The 18,043-nt window shown below is 38.0% G+C and overlaps 2 protein-coding genes and 1 non-coding gene across 8 annotated transcripts; 2 read left to right on the top strand and 1 right to left on the bottom strand.

The window, feature by feature from the left end:
• The first annotated feature begins 3,637 nt into the window (after positions 1-3,637).
• LOC149017728 (uncharacterized) lies at positions 3,638-10,104 on the top strand. Of its 5 annotated transcripts, none has more exons than XM_089152047.1 (10): positions 3,638-3,863; positions 4,086-4,140; positions 5,451-5,486; positions 5,581-5,595; positions 5,742-5,825; positions 5,958-6,023; positions 6,516-6,554; positions 6,816-6,915; positions 8,754-8,904; positions 9,779-10,104. In XM_089152047.1, exons 1-10 carry the CDS (start codon positions 3,679-3,681, stop codon positions 9,801-9,803), a joined length of 756 nt encoding a protein of 251 aa, XP_089008173.1. In that variant the 5' UTR covers positions 3,638-3,678; the 3' UTR covers positions 9,804-10,104. The 5 variants fall into 5 exon arrangements, with proteins under 5 accessions (XP_089008173.1, XP_089008172.1, XP_089008176.1 ...); XM_089152046.1 differs by having other exon boundaries at positions 5,581-5,625; XM_089152050.1 differs by lacking the exon at positions 9,779-10,104 and having other exon boundaries at positions 5,581-5,625; positions 6,816-6,911; positions 8,296-8,843.
• On the bottom strand, positions 9,972-16,864 carry LOC149017727 (transcription termination factor MTERF2, chloroplastic-like). Of its 2 annotated transcripts, XR_016172855.1 has the most exons (7): positions 15,960-16,864; positions 15,464-15,872; positions 15,152-15,367; positions 14,082-14,189; positions 12,988-13,262; positions 11,542-11,904; positions 9,972-11,039 (listed from the first exon to the last, which is right to left on the bottom strand). XR_016172855.1 is itself a non-coding variant. In XM_089152045.1 (6 exons), exons 1-6 carry the CDS (start codon positions 16,694-16,696, stop codon positions 11,700-11,702), a joined length of 1,950 nt encoding a protein of 649 aa, XP_089008171.1. In that variant the 5' UTR covers positions 16,697-16,864; the 3' UTR covers positions 11,075-11,699. The 2 variants fall into 2 exon arrangements, 1 of the variants encoding a protein (XP_089008171.1); XM_089152045.1 differs by lacking the exon at positions 9,972-11,039 and having other exon boundaries at positions 11,075-11,904.
• A 1,007-nt stretch (positions 16,865-17,871) lies between these two features.
• On the top strand, positions 17,872-17,943 carry TRNAQ-CUG (transfer RNA glutamine (anticodon CUG)). Its single transcript has one exon. It is a non-coding gene; the product is annotated as a tRNA-Gln (tRNA).
• Positions 17,944-18,043: the final 100 nt, after the last annotated feature.

Here is an 18,043-nt window from a genome sequence, read left to right as displayed (position 1 = left end):
CCTGAAAAACTCTTTTGGTCGACTTGATTTTTGTGAGTGCGCAAATATTTAGTATATTGAGGAGGTGTGGTTTGGGCCTATATAACCCTAAACCCTTTCTTGCATATGGTGTGCAAATAGAAACACTCCTCACTCACATTATTTGTTTTACAAAGTTTATTTCTTTCTTGAGTTGTCTAAGTGTTGTGCTCTAGCTTTTGGTTCCTTGAAGGGACTAGAAGAACTACCTCATCTTCTATTTGGAGGTTGCTTTATCTTGGAAGTGGTGGTGCGAATAACCCTTGGTAGTAGGGTGCATCAATTTCCTTAAAGACAACACTTAAGGTGTGACTCAACTTCTTCGATCGGTGGTTCGTTCGGTTGCATTTACGAGCTCTTAGGATTTGCTAAAGATCTTCATCTCTCAATTGTATTGCAATTTTATTTTTGTATGTTTGAAGAATTTGTAATACAATTGCCCCAACAAGTTTAAGTGAAATCCAAAAGATTTTACCCATACCCATAGATTTACATATTCACGTTTTTAATGTAAAATGAAGAATCTCTAGATTTCATGAATTTATAAATTTTCACAACTAAACGGGTATAAATTTCTCCATGAATCTAAAGATTTGAAATTTTAGCAATGGTTCTTTAGTGTAACCATCTTTAGTGGCTTTTTAGTGTAACCAAACAGGCCTGCCCTTGAAGTATGAGCATTGTTTCTAGGTTAAGAGTTTTAGAGTATTATCTTCTCTTTTATATTTTCTTTTTTCCATTTTCCTTCTCTAAGGAAAATTTAAAATTATCAACATTTTGCAATTAAAGTTGGTGTCCACTGTCTCGTGTACCTCTGCAACTGGATTAACAGACTCAAGATTTGATTTTTTGTTGGTTGTCAAATACACTGTTTGTCCATGACTTCCAAGATGTAAGTGCTTTGGATTAGCTTTCTAAAAGTTAGATTTTCTTAATGTAATTTCTTCTGATTTGCTTCCTCTGATTTTATTGGGTTTTTTTTTTTTTTGTGGAAAAATAACTCGAGGGTAGGTCATGAACTCATGATGCGATTTTAAAGGTTGCTTTGTTATGACAGAATAGAGGCTCAAGTCAAGTTTAGGAATGACATCTCTGTAAAAGCAGGGATTACATTAGTGTTTATCATTTTTCATTAGTTGTTGCTCTCAGTAATTCTCTCAATCAAAACAACTAAAATCATTTTTAGTGTTTATGATGAAAATGGTAAAACATGAGACATCTATGATCCATGAGTTTTGTAACTAATTGTAAGTAGATTTGAGAATTTTAGTATCACTTCACTTGAAGGAAGAACTAGAAGTCCATAGTTTGGATTTTATTTGCTTTACTCTTTGTCTTCCTTTCAATTCTCACTTACGATTTTACTGTTGCTCATACTCGTCTTCTACTCAATTTTCACTATCCTTCCTTCCCTAGGTCAAGAGATTCGGAAGTTGAAACTTAGCCGTGTATAATGAAATTAGGGTTCATCCAACTTAATAATAAATTTTTTTAAAAAAAGTACATAAGGTTCATGTAATAGGGTACAAAGTTTATATTACTCCGTTAAAAGGGTAATATAATTACCAAAAAAGTTGAAGGGTATTATAATTGTTTTAAAAATATATATATTTTTAAAAATGATCCATTTCTGCTCTTATTTCATCTTTTAGGGCGGCACCCATCACAGGCATTCATTGCCTTTAGAGAGAATGAATTTATGAAAAAAAATCATTTGTCGTGCACATTTCACTTTTGTGCACTGTAGTGCCTTTTTATCCCAAACTGAAAGTTGTGATTAAAGATTTAATTTTGAATTAAAAAAAAAAAATCTCAGTACTCTTTTAATTTTTAAGTTTATCAGTTACTTATTTGACTTATAAGTGCACTGCTGTGCATGGCATATGATGTTTTTCCTGAATTTATGATCACAATCCATAATTGACTTACTAGTCTATCATGGATTTTCAGTTCCCCCTCCCCTCCTCCTAGACAAAATTAAGTATCATGATAAATTCCAATCATACTATCATACTACTATATAAAAGGAAAACTTGAAACAATTGTGTTATGAATTTTGATTGGCCAAAATACCTTCTTAAATAGACATGTACCTATTTAAAAAATCCAAGAGCTACCAATCCCCATGCAAGCACCACCCAAAGAGCTCTAGGTCGAAACCCAACTGCGCGCATCCCAACCCAAAGGTTGCACTGTCTCTATCATATTATATATTATATAATAGTACTATTGTTATTATATTAGGAAAACCCAATTTAGTTATGGTATATTTTTTCATCACACTAAATTACCCCTACTTATTAACAAAGTTGCAACTCTTTAACTAATACCTCATTACCTCAAAATTATGCTTTACTACAAATACTCACCTCTCTTTTTTCCTATAAATATTATTCATAAAAACGAAATCGATGCATTTTCTTATCAAACGTATTCGTCATTTAAGATCAACCGAACAAAATTAGGCATTACTACTATGAAGTTGTACTTTGTATTAATCTACTTAATCATAATAAGAGCAAAAAAACCATGTGCATTTACACGTGAGTGTATACTACAACAACAACAACAATAACAATAACAAATAAACCTTGTCTCAACTAAATAGGGTCGGTTACATGGATTCTTGCCTTCCAATCAGTTCTGTTTGAGGTCATGTTAGATACAGGGCCTAAGCTATGCATGTGTGTTTTCACCACTTCTCTTAAGGTTATCTTAGGTCAGCCCTTAGCTCTTATAGTCTATTCATTCTAGATTACATAACTTTTCTTTACATGGAGCATTTATAGATCTCCGTTGAACATGGCTGTGCCACGTTAAAAGACTTTCTCGAAGCTTATCACTTATGGGAGTGGATGTGTCTCTGTTCTGATCGTGGTTCCAATTAAGTCGCACTAATACCTGAGTGCCCTCCCATGTCCAGAGGCGATGAGTCCTACAAGAAAAGTTAGACGCGGGTCGGCTAGGATGCTGGTAACCACCTCCTATGGCTAAGTCAGACAGTGATCACGTTTAGGTCCCGTGCAAGGGCTACACAGGAGTTTGCTAAGAATAAGTTCGTTACTTATCGGAGGGGTGAGTCGCTGTTTAAATAGAATATGGATTACCTTTTATGATGGCAGACATGTTTCCCCAACAGTGGCCATCCAATCAGCCCTAGACAGGCTCCCGCCTCAGTTGCCCCTCCGTTTGTGGCGATGTTGCCATACAGGTTTAGCGTAGATGGAGCTTCTTATCTGTCCATCCGGCTCATATCCCGATTGGGTTATCCTAGTCAGGTCAAGCCCATTTGGGCATAATCTTCCCGTATCAGGGAGCAACTCTTAGTGTTTTGCTGCCCGTCCCAAGCCTGGATAAAGGAGGAGAGTTGGTGTATTAGGTCGGCAGCCGACACCGGAAAAAGTCTAGCTAAACCCTTTTCATGGATTTGAATGTGAATGTATATACTCGTTACAAATAAATATGAAAAATTATCCAAAAATGAGAATGAAAGTAAATACCAAAAAGGCCCTTCGAAAGCTCACCCCCTAATGCAAATCAAAATTCGGTTCGACCAGCATATAAAACCGGTCTTATAGAAAGGAACGGAGAAGAACTATACCATATAGAAGAACTAGATAGCGTTGGGGGACACCTGTAAACTCCCGCTCAAAATTTCCAATGGCTAACGCGACCTTCAACTCTTCAGCTCTTATGGGATCGATTCGGCATCCCAAACTTCCCCAGCAGCACATTAAATCATCTCGCTGCTGTTCTCAGCAACCTTCTTCTTCTCCTCTCACCGTCACCGCAACTCTTGCAGAAATTCAGAATTCTGGAGTCATCGCATGTCTTCGCGCCAAAAGGTAATGAGCTTTTCTTTCCCCTCACATAATGAAGTTTCATGTCGAATTCCACAATCTAGGGCAGGCAGGTTTCTGACATTTCTTTCTTAATTTTGCCGTGATGTTTTGATTTTGATTGGAAATTTTCTCTTGAGTTCAGTTTTATTTCAAATTAAGCTTGCTGCTTGGAAGTCTTGTGGCATAAACTGAGGGCTTTTTCGTTTTTCTATTCCTTGTGTTTAGTGCAGAGCTGGCAACGGAAGCTGCACTTGCTGCACTTAGAGGTGGCATCTCAGTTGTGAGTCTTCTGTGCATATATAATTTCTCTGTGAAAGAACTTCGTTGTCTTCTTTTTCTAACACAAAGTGTTTAGAAGACTATCCACACCCTCTTATTACTGTTATATGATATACAGTTTGTCAATAATATGGTTTGGTTTCTTGATTAACATGGCCCTAACTTAAATATTTTGAGTTATATTTGTTGAGTAAATTTAACTAGTGGTTAGTTTCATATGGCTGTTTTTTCCCTCTTTTTCCGTTGTCCTTTCCTTCTGCAACCCCTGAACATAATTCAATTTCTCATCCCTGCTCTGCTCCTCTTCTCCACTACCACAGAGCCCTTGACTTGATGATTGTATCAACCCTCACTTTGTTTGCATTTTCCATGTTATGAAAATAACTGGTTCTTCTGTTGCCTTCAGCCAGCAAGTGGGTCAACTTTACCCACACTGAACCTCTTTCGTTCAACAGTACATTGCATACTTTCTTTTAGCTTAGTTCTTTGCTTTCATCCTCAGAGCAAGCAGTCACTTTTTCTCCATGTAGATCCTTTAATTTCCTCCCAATATGCTTCAATACTTGCACCTGTTTTTTATTCTCCCTCTTTACACTTGCTTTTCATGTTTGCAATCTGTTCTGCACTGGCAAAACCAGTGATTCTGATCCAAATAATTCAAATGGGTAATACAATGCATAACAATGGTGTGGATGTTTTACCATCATCATCAACTTATGCTTAATTCACTCTGGAAACTTATGGATCAACAAGGGTGTGTTCCCATGTTATAGTGTACACTAGTCTCATTTCGGATCAGCGAATTAAGTGGGGAAAATGTTTAAAAGTAAGTTCACAGTTTCATAGAATTACTTGAATACGATCTGATCAAAATGGAGTTTCTTAACATCCATATTTTGCTTTGAGATGAAAATTGACATGTGGGATATGAACGCTCCCTAACACATGGGTTTACCCACTTTCCTGCATGTAAATTTGGTGAAGGTAATGAAATACTGACTATCCTTTTTGATTGGTGGACTTTAATAATGACACTTCAGCTTCTACCTGGACAAAATGTTGACAGCCATTTTAATTTCAATTTAGTATCTACTTTGGTTAAATGCTTCTGTTGACTTTGTATATTTGTTGTTCCCGGTCTGCATGCAAAGCCCAACTCCAAAATCTTCTCAAACTCCCCTTTATTCTTTTCATTTTCTGCATTATCAGCACTGGTTCCTTTCATGTTGTAACTACTTGAATTCATATTGTTATACTTTGGGAGACACTGACATGTGGGTTTTATTTGTCTGTCTTATTTTTTTTGTGTAGTTGGAGATTGTCATGCCCACTCCAGGTGTGTTTGAGGTTGTTTGGAATATGCATTTCTTTCAAGATTTCTGGCTGCACTTGACCAATATGCAAATTGCTTATGAGCTCTTAATCACTTGTTTTCCTTCAGGTCTTACAAGAATTGGTGAGGAGCCATCCTACATCTACCATTGGAGTAATATTGCAAACTCAAAAGCCTCAAGTTCTCTATATTCTTCATGTTTAATGCAAGCTACTTATTGGAATTGTTTCGAAGAAATTGTTACATGCTGTTAAGGATTTTGCTTGCAGGTTGGGACTGTATTAAATACAATTGATGCCAAAAATGCCATAAACGCTGGGGCTAAGTTCCTTATGAGCCCTGTTATGGTCAAGGTGTGCCTTAAGAACTTCTGATTATTTTCAACTTTCAGTAAATTACATATTATGCAACTCTATTTTCTATCTTGATTCTTTAACCTTCAACTGTCTTAGTTGAGTTTCATTATTCATACTTTTCATTGTCAGGGCATTCTGGATGATGTACAAGGAGAAGAGGTCCTTTACATACCTGGAGTAATGACACCAACGGAGGTAATGACTATTTTCTTTATATTCCTTTTGAAGAATTTAATATAAATGATTATTCCTGTTTATTCTTGTGATTGTCGCAACCAGATAGAAATTGAGCGAAAGAAGATGAAGAAACTAAGAGCAGAAGATAAGAGAATGAATAGAAGGTGATAGGAGTTTTGAGGAGCCTCAATTGTCATGAGAAACTCCATGCAACTTGTTTATTAGTAGAAAAATATGCTGGAATTACACATGAAATAGAATACTAGAAGAGATCTCCTATAAGGACTTAAGTACCAGCCAGCAATGCCTTGAGATTTAGCACCAGACACTAAATGGCACTAAATCTTGAGACCTAAAGGTCTTTCCCAAGATACCCTTTTAACAATTCTCATTATCCTTGGTTCTGGAATCTGCACTTTATGTTTACTAGCATTCTGTTGAGGTTTATTTTTTGACATTCTTTTGCTTCTATCTAAAATTATTTTGTTTTTGTGTTCTATGATTCTATAGGTATTGAATGCACACATTGCCGGCGCAGTAATTGTTAAGGTTCCTCTCATGCTATCAATCTATCTTTCCATAATTGTCCTCTTGCTAGTCTATCTTCTTGTGTCTCTTTTTTATTTTCATGTCATGGACGTGGTCCTGGAGATAGTTTATAGCCGTCTTCTTGAATCTATTAGTAGTTTTCATGGTATTTACCTAATATCCCATTTGGAACATGTATATCCATTCCTGGATACATGTGAAGCTTTGGTATGGCTATTTTAATATGTTTTATAGATACTTATGTATGTTTTAAATTTACAGGTGTACCCTATCTCATCATTAGGTGGTCCTCAATATATATCGGCATTGAAGAAACCATTCCCTCATATTCCAATGGTTGCATCTCAGGGCATAACAGTAGGTTTGCACTTTGAACAACAGAATGCTTATTCTATTTTATTTTCACATTTCTTCTCGGGTGAGTCAGAGGGGCTCAGGCATAAAATCAACCTTTATTGGAGAAACCATTCTTTCTTCTGTTTTTATATTTTTCTATTTATTTCTCTCTCTCTTTTGTGATTTTCATATTTTCATTTCTCTTCTCTTTCCATTCCTCTTTTCTAGTATTTTCTTCCCCCACCCTCCCCACTCCTTTCCTTTGGTTAAAACTCAGTTTTCCTTATCTTGTTTTGTTTGGATTCATGTACCTGATCCACTAGGTTTGGGACAAGACTGAGTTTTGCTTCACAGAGGCAGCCTAGTGACAAAGCTGCTTTCCAAGATCTGGACATATCGCCTTAATGTTTCTTTGCTTTAAGTTTTGTGTCATTTAAAATTAATGCCTTTTGGTGGGACAGCCTTGGTGCAACAGTTAAGTTCTACCATTATAACCTGTTAGTTTCAGTCATTAACTTGGAAACAGCCTCTCTTAAAGCAGGGGTTGAGGCTGTGTACATATATCCCCCCCCCCCCTCAGTAGCAGGGGTGTTGTGCATGGGATGAGATGTTCTTTTAAAACTAATGTGTTTTCTAATATTCTGATTGGGTTCTGTACCATACTGCGTCATGTATTGGATCATCCCTGTGTAAGAACCCCCTTCTCTCCAGAAAAATTGAAAGAAAGGAAGAAGAAATCCAGGGCGATGGGAACATTGAACGAGTTTGATACAGGAACAGAACTACTGCTGTTTCCTTTGCTTCGCCGGACTTTTCATTTTTCCCCCCTATTTTGTAATTCCTTGACCATGTGTTCAACTGTGCAATACGACCGTGAACATCTGCATCAGCATCTAGGACAAACTCACTTATAGACACTGAGGTGCCTACAAGAATCGCCTTGGATCTCCTTGACAATTGTGCTGTGAAATCCTTCCTGCTCTTCCTTGAAACCTTCTCTTAATCTTCTCCTTGAATCCCACCTTGCAGTATAGTGTTTCCATTTGCACAGAAAATATTCTTTTGGGCTTCAACTCGTGCATTATATTGGATGACAAAGTCAATTTGCAATTGTAAGATGTTTCAGCGACCAGGAAGAGAAGAAACAGAATAAAATGGAAAAGAAAATGAGAAGCAAGGAACGTTGTTGAGAGGGTGATTGGGAATAATTAGTTGCCGCACAGTTATATTCGCATAGTTAAATAGAAGTGAATTACATCAGTAACCTTCATTAATATCCAGTACGCATGCTTTTTCATATTCTATTTTGTACTCTACACGCACAACATGAACTCTATAGAATCAACTCTGTTGGTCTCCTCAAACAATTCATGGATGATCTTACAGCCCACTGTGTGTCCTGCAGAAATGAGAAGTTAGATGTGCCATGCAACTAAATATATTTGAACAGCATACACCTCAAGGTTGTCCAGGTGCCTGGTCAATGCTGATGGTAGCCTGATTACTGTGAGAACTATGTATTTTTTTTTTTGTTATACCAGTTATGTTTGATTTTGTTGAGCGCTGGAGCTCTTCTCCTTCTTTGATGCCATCTTTCACCCCTTTCTTTCTCAGCAAGACATTGCCTTTTCTGGAATGGGGGAAAAAAGGATGTGAATAAGCTGATTTGCCTTCACTAATTCCATATTATCTGGGCTTATTTTATATTCTCAATTCAGACACCAAAGAAAGAAGAAAGTCATTCTGTGAATTCCAAATTTATAACTGTTTCATCGTCTCAACTCTTGATAGTGTGAAGCACGGAGGTTTTATTTTCTTTTGGTTGTTTCCTTCCTGTGCAATAAATGTCTTCCTTTCTTTCAGAATCCTTAGGGTCATATATTGAAAGAGGAGCATCAGCAGTTGTCTTGTCTGATGCTATTTTTGGCAAAGAGGCAATGGATCAACAGAATTTTGATGCCATCCAACAACTTGCTCAGCTTGCAGTCTCAAGGGGTGATGAAGCCGTACAGAGGTGAGAATTTGTGGTGACTGTCTGTTTACTAGTTCTGCTCTTATTGTTTCAGTAGTTATACCAGATGTTGCAAAATAGCAAATTGAATTGAAAATCATTTCACCATTGGGTAAAGCAATGATGCATATCGAACAGTAGCCTCTAGGGATGTTGATTACAGGCTTGAAATTAAGCCTGGACATGCCATAACCCTGCAGTAACAAACGGCAGTATATCATTGTAGATGTGTACTTTTCACTTTTCAGGGAAAGAGGAGAGAAAGACTGAAATCAATTTTCGGAAGAAATATTCACCCCCCCCCCCCCAACCAAAAAAATTAAAAAAAAAATTTTCAGAAGATATAGTATCCTGAAGATCAATTTCAATGCCTATTAAAGGAAGATAGAGGTTGTTATCGAAGGGTTTCCCAGTTGGCAATGACCTATGCTTCTCAGTGAATAGGTCATGGTTCCACTCTCCTAATGGTATCTTTAACTATATATTAAAGTTACTCTGAGGATGCAGTTGTGATGACATAAGCTGTCCCGGATGAACTTCAAATCCCAAAAAAGAAAAGAAAAATGAGAGGAAAATCTAGTCAAAATTGACAGGATGTGCTATTTCGTTTTTATGGTACTGTTTTGGGCTAGTGAAACCTTGCTGGGCACATGCAGTGTGCTTCGCTGCTCCTTTGCCTGCGCAATGATGGGTAAAATGATTTCAATGCCCCTTTTGCCTGTCCATGGGGGTCATCATGGTCATTTTGAATGTACGCAGGTAGTGTTCTTTCTTCCATGGTTAAATGGCCAAAATGCACAAATGCTCATTCAGACTTGCAAGTCACAGTTCCTTGCCCAACTTGCTTTACGTTTTGTTGACTTGGAATGTCATACAGGAGAAAATGCAGATTGTTGAATTGATTGCTTCATACCCGACTAGCAGTTCTGCTGATTCACGTATGTCAAGTCTTCTTCTGGACGCACTGGAGATTTGGTTCTGGGATCAATATCGTGCTTCGCTCATGGAGACTCTCTTCTGCAGGATCCAGAATGAGGGTAGAATCTGACACCTTGATACTAAGGTTGAAAGCTATGTATTGCATCGCCCTTTATAAAGACTCATATTACAGAAAATAAAATTTCGCAGATATTTATTGAAGTGCAATAGTAAGGTTAATACGATTTTGAGCTCCAATGACTGGGGGAAAATGCTCCTCGATAGACCTTTTTTGCATTAGCTATTCTTGCAATTGATATAAGGTTGGTCTTTCAAAGAAGTACTATTGAGCCACTTGATCTCCATCGCTGTTATGATAGCCGTCCAATAGTCATATGTAAAGCTGGAAAATAACTGAAGGTAAAAGAGAGATCGTCAAGAAAATGCTCCTACAAGAAAGAAACTTGGCAATAATTTCTTGCCCGTGAGATAAAGCATTGCAGCTGGAAATCACTAATGATGTGGTTTATAAGGATGCTGTTGTGAATATTGATGGGAAATGGCTAATGATCGAGTAGAATAAAGCAATGCAGTGATGTTGGATTAGTCCCGAGTAGCTTTTAGATTGAGCATGCTACCTTTTTAATTCAAGAAAGCCAGGCATTACGGCACTGTGAAGGAGAGAAGTTTGACCCCCATGCAGTTTGATAGGGCAGTATCTCAAGTTCGAATCCTCTCTACTCCTCTGGTTCTTGCATTGGGCAGTTGTGTGCTCCTTGACTTGGCATAGAACTGCTACCGATTTCTGTGAATTATATTTGGCCTCCAGTTGGGTTACACTGACAAGAACAATGCTTGAGGCTAGTAGTTCTGTTGATTATACTAGGCCTCGATTGGGGCCATGCTGACAGGGCCAGTGCTTGCATAGGTAGTTCACAAGACCAGTGCTTGCATAGGCCCAAGGGGGTGCAATATTGCCACCACTGCATCCATTTTGTTGAAAAAAGAAAGAAAGGAAGAAGAACAAGAAGAGAAAGTTCATTCTTATATCCGATCCTCCATATTTTGCACTTGAAGTGTGCTCTGTAATAACTTGGTAAGGGAGAACTTACCACTGAACTCAATTTCTTATCCAGGTCGACTACAAAATTGTGGATTTCTGAAATTCCCTTATGGAAAGGCTGAGCAACGTGTGATTGTTCAAATATCTCAGCGCTGATCTGCAACAGAATTAACCAAAGTGGAACGGAGCAGAGTGAGGAGTGCATAAAAGGTTAACTTGCTGATGAGTAGCAACTTTGAACAGTGAAAATTTGAAGCAGGTACAGCTCTTTTCATATTACATAAAAAATAAAAATAAAAATAAAAATCCCAAGGATTGATCATATATTTATGATTTCAGTGTCGTTCATAAACTAATATTTTTTTCGTTTCTTTCTCTCCTTGATCTAGGATTCTTTACAGGTCAATCTGATCTAGAAATGAATGTGATGATCCCTGCTACTGCATTTTGGATTAGCTCAATTTAAGCCTATACTGAGATTTACATTTGATTTACAAAGATGGAGCTTGAGAATTAAAGTTTCCTCAACAATCAAGCTTTTGAACTATCAATGTGTGGTCCCCCCATCCACTCTCAATTGATGAAATTTCCAGGGTACGGACAAAGGACAGGACAGAGAGAAGCAGTGCACATCATGTAAAGGTGGTGGACACCAGTACCTGACAAAGGTAGGATTTGGTCCCTGTCTTGGATACATAAGCATAAGACTTTGCCAACTGAAGCCCTTGGCATCTTCAAAGTTCAAACCACCACTTTCAGAGAATGAATTATTTCATCCACCTCCTTGGCAAGACATTTCTCCCTTTGATAATTGACTTCATTTAAATGCATGAAAATTTGAAAGAGGATGACTGCTCACACTAGATTCAAAATTTTGACACCTCTGCACCGCAGCCTCAACCCTCTGATTGAACTCGTCATCAGAACATTCTAACATATAACACAGTTTGAGGTTTATCCGGCATTCCACCATAATCTTGTGCCTTGGAATTATTCTACCATCAAGAGAGTAACTGAAAAACCTGCAAAGCATCTTTTTCTTATCAGCTCTAGAAGAATTCATAGAATAACTAAGATCTAAAACAGGAGCCAAAAACTAGTCACTTGCATCTCCAGCCACTTCTGATGGTGTGAAAAATTAATCAGTACAATAAGGCAACTTTGTATGCCTCAAAAAAGGGGAAAAGGTGGGGTTGTATACATGGATCAAATGAAGTTGGCTCCGGCCCACAGGAGACATGGATATAAATAGACACAAGAGAAAATAAAATGGTATTATTAATCATCTATAGGTCATCCATGAGGCCGACCAAAACCGGGATTAAGGGCGAATGATCCAAGGCAGGCACTTTGAGCTTTTTCGATTAGGCCATTATGTTGCTAGTCAAACCGCTTTGCAGTCTGTATTATACACTAACCAAAATTCTCAATGAACAAAGGTATGACTGGAAATCATCCTGTGGTAAGTACTTCAGCCAATCATAAAGTGAGTGATCCAGCACATTATGGCTCTAAATTAGTTTAAGACACCACAAGCATAATATTCAGAATGCTTATATTCCAGTTGTTCTTTTCAAGGCTGACAATAAAAGCAGGGAGGTGATAGACCTTTGCCTCTGTGAGCTGACTTGCTCTTGGGAAATCCAGGTGGCTAAAAATACTATGGACTCATTTTCAGTTCCATTGATTCATGCATTAATTTTTAATCCAATCCAACAGAATTTTCTTACAATTAAAGGCTATGAAAATTGCTTCAAAAGCCAATTTCTATTTGAAGATCAGGGACACAAAACAACAGTGGGCCATATAGTTAAGGTATGCTGTGATATTTGACCTGCACTCTGGCTAGGAGGTAACTTCCAACATATTTAATGGTCAGACTGACCAAGCATATGCTTAGAGCTTTCAAATACATGGATATGTAGTACTCACAGGATGAAAAATGAACAAGGACCAGAAAATATTTTGAGCCATATATTGATCATAACCTTGTGCACCAAATACGAAGGCATATGTACTCATTCAATTATTTAATTTCATGCAGGAGAATAGATTGCAGAAGCATGAAGGAAAAAGAAAAGGTTAAATAGCAGACTATATGCTACCTTGGAAAGTCAATGAGATCCTGCAATGGTCTGCCCATAGTCCTTCTCAAATAACTGTACTTTGGCCGGAGGACATCCAAGTTGTATCTCAGCAACATGGGAAAATCAGCAATCACCTTACCAAGCAAACTGAGAGGAATGCCCAGTGAAAGGAAGTACTTCACATTAACCTCAAGCTTATTAGCAATATTGCACCCCAAGAGTTCAGGTCCTAAGGATATCACTTTTCCAATATCTCTCCTAGCAACTCCAGCTTTTGTAATCAGGAAGATAATCTGTACAGTAATAGCACCAGCAAAAGGTTTTTGAGCTTTCAGCAATGCACATTTTGCTAAATAGAAGGTACAGAAACTAGCATCCTAGATAATTATGATTCATAAATAGCCACCTGGAAAATGGACCTAACTGGAAACAAACCATATTAATTAATAAAAGAAAAGGAAAAGGTATAAGCTACAAAATCTTCTGTGGAAGAGGGTAGAACAAGGGAAAATCACTTCTAGAAGGGAATAATGTCATAGATGTAAGCGTCAAGTTGGGGAAAAGAAAAAGAATAAATGATTTATGAAGTCCAAATGGTTGTGTGTAACAACCAAGGGGATAACACACAGACTTAACATGAAGCAGCAGTTCACAAACAACAAACTGTCTCTATCAGAGAAACCCATGACATACCTATAAAGCAATATAGTTTTCTATATGAAGAAGATCAAGCAGAAACAGAACCATAAAGAATGTTAAAAGACAATCACATTACATCACTAACCATCAAGTTTTGGAAGCAAATTTATATCAAATAATGAGCTGACAGCTAAACCAAACAAGAGTCCTAAAAAATTCCAACAAGACAATATTTCCTCACAGGTCTTTACAATAATGAAAAGTTCAATGTGGAATTATCAAGGTCAATGTCAACTTTTTTTTCAGAGTTAACTTAGCGGGAATAAGCATAATCAAACTGCATTGTAAGAAAAGTAAAATTATCTACTCTTTTGGTGGGGAGAGAGGTTACCTATTATTAGCATATATAATTAAATATACCAAACAGAAAAATTAATATAGGAAGAACATAAGAAAAGGAAAAAGGAACAAACCACTGGGCGGATTTTCTTGTGGAGGCTATAGATTAACAAATGGGGGAACCTGACTAGCATACTTCCGACTTCTTCTTCACAAATGCCTATGTCCTGTAAAAATTGTACCTTCACAGAAAAAGAGTATATTGCCTGTATTAATTACACAGGAATAAAATTCAACCATGCAAAACAGTATGCAATGCATCTGTCTCTGCCAACCAAAAGTTCTGTGAAGACTGTGTAGGTTACCACCCTGCAAACCTGCAGTGATTGGGTTTAATTTCACAATAGTGTATTAACATGGAAGCTTGACAACATTCACCTTGTTGGCAGACTATTCCCCCTTGCCCACCATGTATCACATTTTTCTGCTATAATAAATGTATCATTTCAATAGTCCAAGATTTTCTTTTCTTCTAAAGAATTGAACAAATAGTCTAAGACCTTTGACCACACCTCCCCCCCTTTTTTTGCTCAGCCATTTTTTTATCAGGAAAAAAAAAACCATTGACTATGTTGGGCTGATCTGAAGAATAGTGCTGAAGCACATTTAACAATGAATCATCTCTTTGTTGAGTTTTCATATTAACTTATGGGACCCCACATGAGCTGCCACTTGGCAGATAGTCTATTCCACTAAGCTTGACAGACTGGCAGGCCCACTACCTCCCATCCATATTTTGTATTTGTAAATTTGAAATATTAAATTACACACATAATTGAGAAATTCAAAACAGAGTAAGAGCTTCCTATTTTTTGTGCAAAATAGCATTTCAGTGGCATGGTCCAAGCAGTCATTTTCAAGATCTTGCTCACACAGAATTTTAACAAGAAATTCAAGGTATGCCTTACAGCAACGAGTGTGATAAAGGAAAACCAACATTGGCTTCAGCATTAACAAAAGGGAGTTCTAAGAAAACAGTCTAGGCAAGTGTTTAAAGGCAGCAAGTTTCAACCTTGGTAAAACAAGAATCTACAATGTCTTCAGCATTAACAGGATGATTCACATATTAGTTAACCTGTAAAATTATGTATTTGGGACTAAAATATACATGAGAAGCATACAAGTATTAAGTTAGATGACAAACCTTTGGTGCAATTGTTGTTTCTAAATCGACACAGAAAACTATTGGTTTCACGATAAGAATTCTCTTCATACCATCTTGACGAACCCCAAGGTAATTCAAGTACTTCACTAGGGGCTTCCATCTTTCTTCAATGCTGCAAGCCATCAATTGTGGTTTGATTGCCAACAACCGCCCAATATCTTCATTATTAAGGCCAAACTCCTTAAGGTAATGAACCTGAACACAATAACAAAGTAAGGATCCCAGCATATAAGTACCAATTCTGAGTACCAAACATCAATGAAATACAGACTGAAGAGGATGAGTAAATACCTTAGAGTCCATCTCTTCTAGAGTAAAGAAGCCGAGTGCCTTAGGATAATCAAAGACCATGGTGCCAAAATCCTTCTCATTCATACCCATGTCCAAGTAGAAATTCACACGCAATCTCAGTTCTTCTATGGTGTAACCCAACAATGGAGGACAGCGGCTGACAACGAATCCAATCCACTCCCTCCTGACTCCATTGCTTTCTAGATAACTCACAATCTCATCTAACTCCTGGATGCTGCGCTGCATAATACCTCCTCCGGCCCTTACAAGCGTTAGACCAAGAAATTCTCCCTTCACATGAATGGTCTTCAGCCATTCGATCTTCTGCCTTATCAACCCCAAATTTTCACAAGTCATACAAATAAGCTTCCCAATTTGAGGATACGTCAAAGAATTGTGCTTCAACCACCTGAAATCCGCGAAGAAAGGAATGAGTGAATAATAAAGATGGGTTATAGAGATGAATAAGCACCTGGAGTAGTTGACAACTGCGTACCTTATGAGAGGGATGACATTTGAATTCTGTATAACGGTCTTGGCGCGAATGTTGAAGGTGGAGTGTGAGAATTCGTGTGAGCGCTTCAAGGAGGCAGCTTGGATCATGATGTGGTCGATAAAATCAGGCGACCAAGATACCAAATTGGTGGAGAAAGTAGTGCGGAACTTACCAGCACGCATGGCCTCTTTGAAGATTTCAGCAGTAACCCTACGGCGAATTTCAAGTGCCCGCATCAACATCTTGTCGTCATCGACGTCTTCGGGTCCTCCTTGGAAGAGACGATGCAGAGGAGGAGGAGAGTTTCGGCCCTCGGGAGTTAGATGCGATTGTAAGTAGATGGAGCCAGCAAACTGAGGGGTTCTTCTTTTGACAAGAGATATCTCCAACAACTTTACTTTCTCTTCCTCCGTCATTTCTTCTTCTTGTTGCCATGGTGCTGGTATCGATAGTGCTTCTTCTTCTTCTTCCTCTTTCGTGGTTGATTCTTTTGGTTGTGGTTGAGACAAGTGGCGGAGAAGGAGAGCTGTGGTTCTGGCGTTATGCTTTCGGACAATCTGATGGGATGAAGCGATTGAGGAAGACACGACGGGCAAGGAAGGCTTTGGGTTTGAACTGGTGTTGGGGACCAAGTAATACACAAGGCTGGTGTTCTTGATGTTGCAATTACTGCGGCAGCAGAGGTTGTGAGAGTCTAAGAAGGAAGAAAGCTGATGGTGAGGCGGCGAAACCAACATTCTCACTGCTATTTTAACTGTCGGACACCCAATCCAACGCAAACCCAAGTGGATAAAGTGCTGCTTTTAGAACTCTCTGCAACTACGAATATCACAATTTACCGATTGTTGCAAAAGATTTGTCTGAATTTTCAACTCTGCAACACGTATCTGTTGAAGATAGAGGTATTAAATTGGGGTTTTCAAAAATTAGTTGAAAATCATATATAATTATTTTTGGAATTTTTATTTTTATTTTTTAAAAGATTTTTTTGGGAGAAATCACATTTTGGCTAAGTTTTTGAAAGAAAGCAATGGTAAAATACTTCATGGGCTAGAAATATACGAGGATCCAATTCGGTTCCATCCTCACCAAACTACCAAGTACTGAAGGCCAAACCTATTGGTTGGGTGTAGATTAGATACAGTAGAGAAGTTGGTTGATGAAGGCAAGCCACATTTTGTTTCACTGTTCATGTGCGAAATGGGAAGGTGTTAGGTTCCATCTAAAATGAGAGAAATGTTGTCCCTGTTCTCTTTCATTTCTTGGGCATTATGGTTTTCAAGAAATAACCTTATCTTCTCAAACAAAGAGATGACAGCAGTGGAGGTGGTTCATAAATCTTTACAAGCTTTACATGAATGCTGTGGATCTAAGGAAACCAGCAGGTATGCCTTTGGGGAGCCACTACTTAGAGAAGGCCTTTCCATTAAAGAAGCTCTGTTATGGACTAAGGACCAGCAGTTTTTTGGGGGCAACAAAGCATTCATGGTGCCTTTCTCACAAAGATCAACAAGTAAATAGTAAGTTGGCAAAAATAAGACTCCTCCTACCAATAAAAGGAATTGAAACATAAGGCATGACTGGGTGCTTCCATTGGGGTTAAGGGATGAAGTGATTGTCCTGCTCCTTACTTGGGTGGGGTTTACTTTGTTTATGTGAGGTTGGAGTGACTTTGGAGAGGGTAAGGAACTGGAGGGTATTTGGATGCAAGCTTAAAAAACATGAAACCAAAATTAGGGACCAATTCTTATTCAAACTGAATCAAGTTGACCTTAACATTTTCCAGAGAGGTAGGGTATTTAGGTACAAGATCAATCTTACCGAATAAAGGAGATTGAGATCAATTTAACCCAACTCTGAGAAGAACTGATTCTATGATAGGGGAGAATATCAGTAAGTTAACAGCAACCAAGGTCCCATGGTCTAGTGGTCAGGACATTGGACTCTGAATCCAGTAACCCGAGTTCAAATCTCGGTGGGACCTTTTTAATTTTAACAATTTTTACTCTTTGAAATTGCACCTGTCGTATTTCGGCCCAGGCCCACTGCAGGTACTCTAGTAGAACCCAGTCCAAGTACCCCAA

Source organism: Hakea prostrata, chromosome 4 (assembly GCF_041222555.1).
Source record: "Hakea prostrata isolate BN-2017 chromosome 4, UWA_Hpros_2, whole genome shotgun sequence".
NCBI lineage: Eukaryota > Viridiplantae > Streptophyta > Magnoliopsida > Proteales > Proteaceae > Hakea > Hakea prostrata.
Note: the sequence above shows the minus strand (reverse complement) of the source record. Positions and strands in the feature narration are given on the sequence as shown.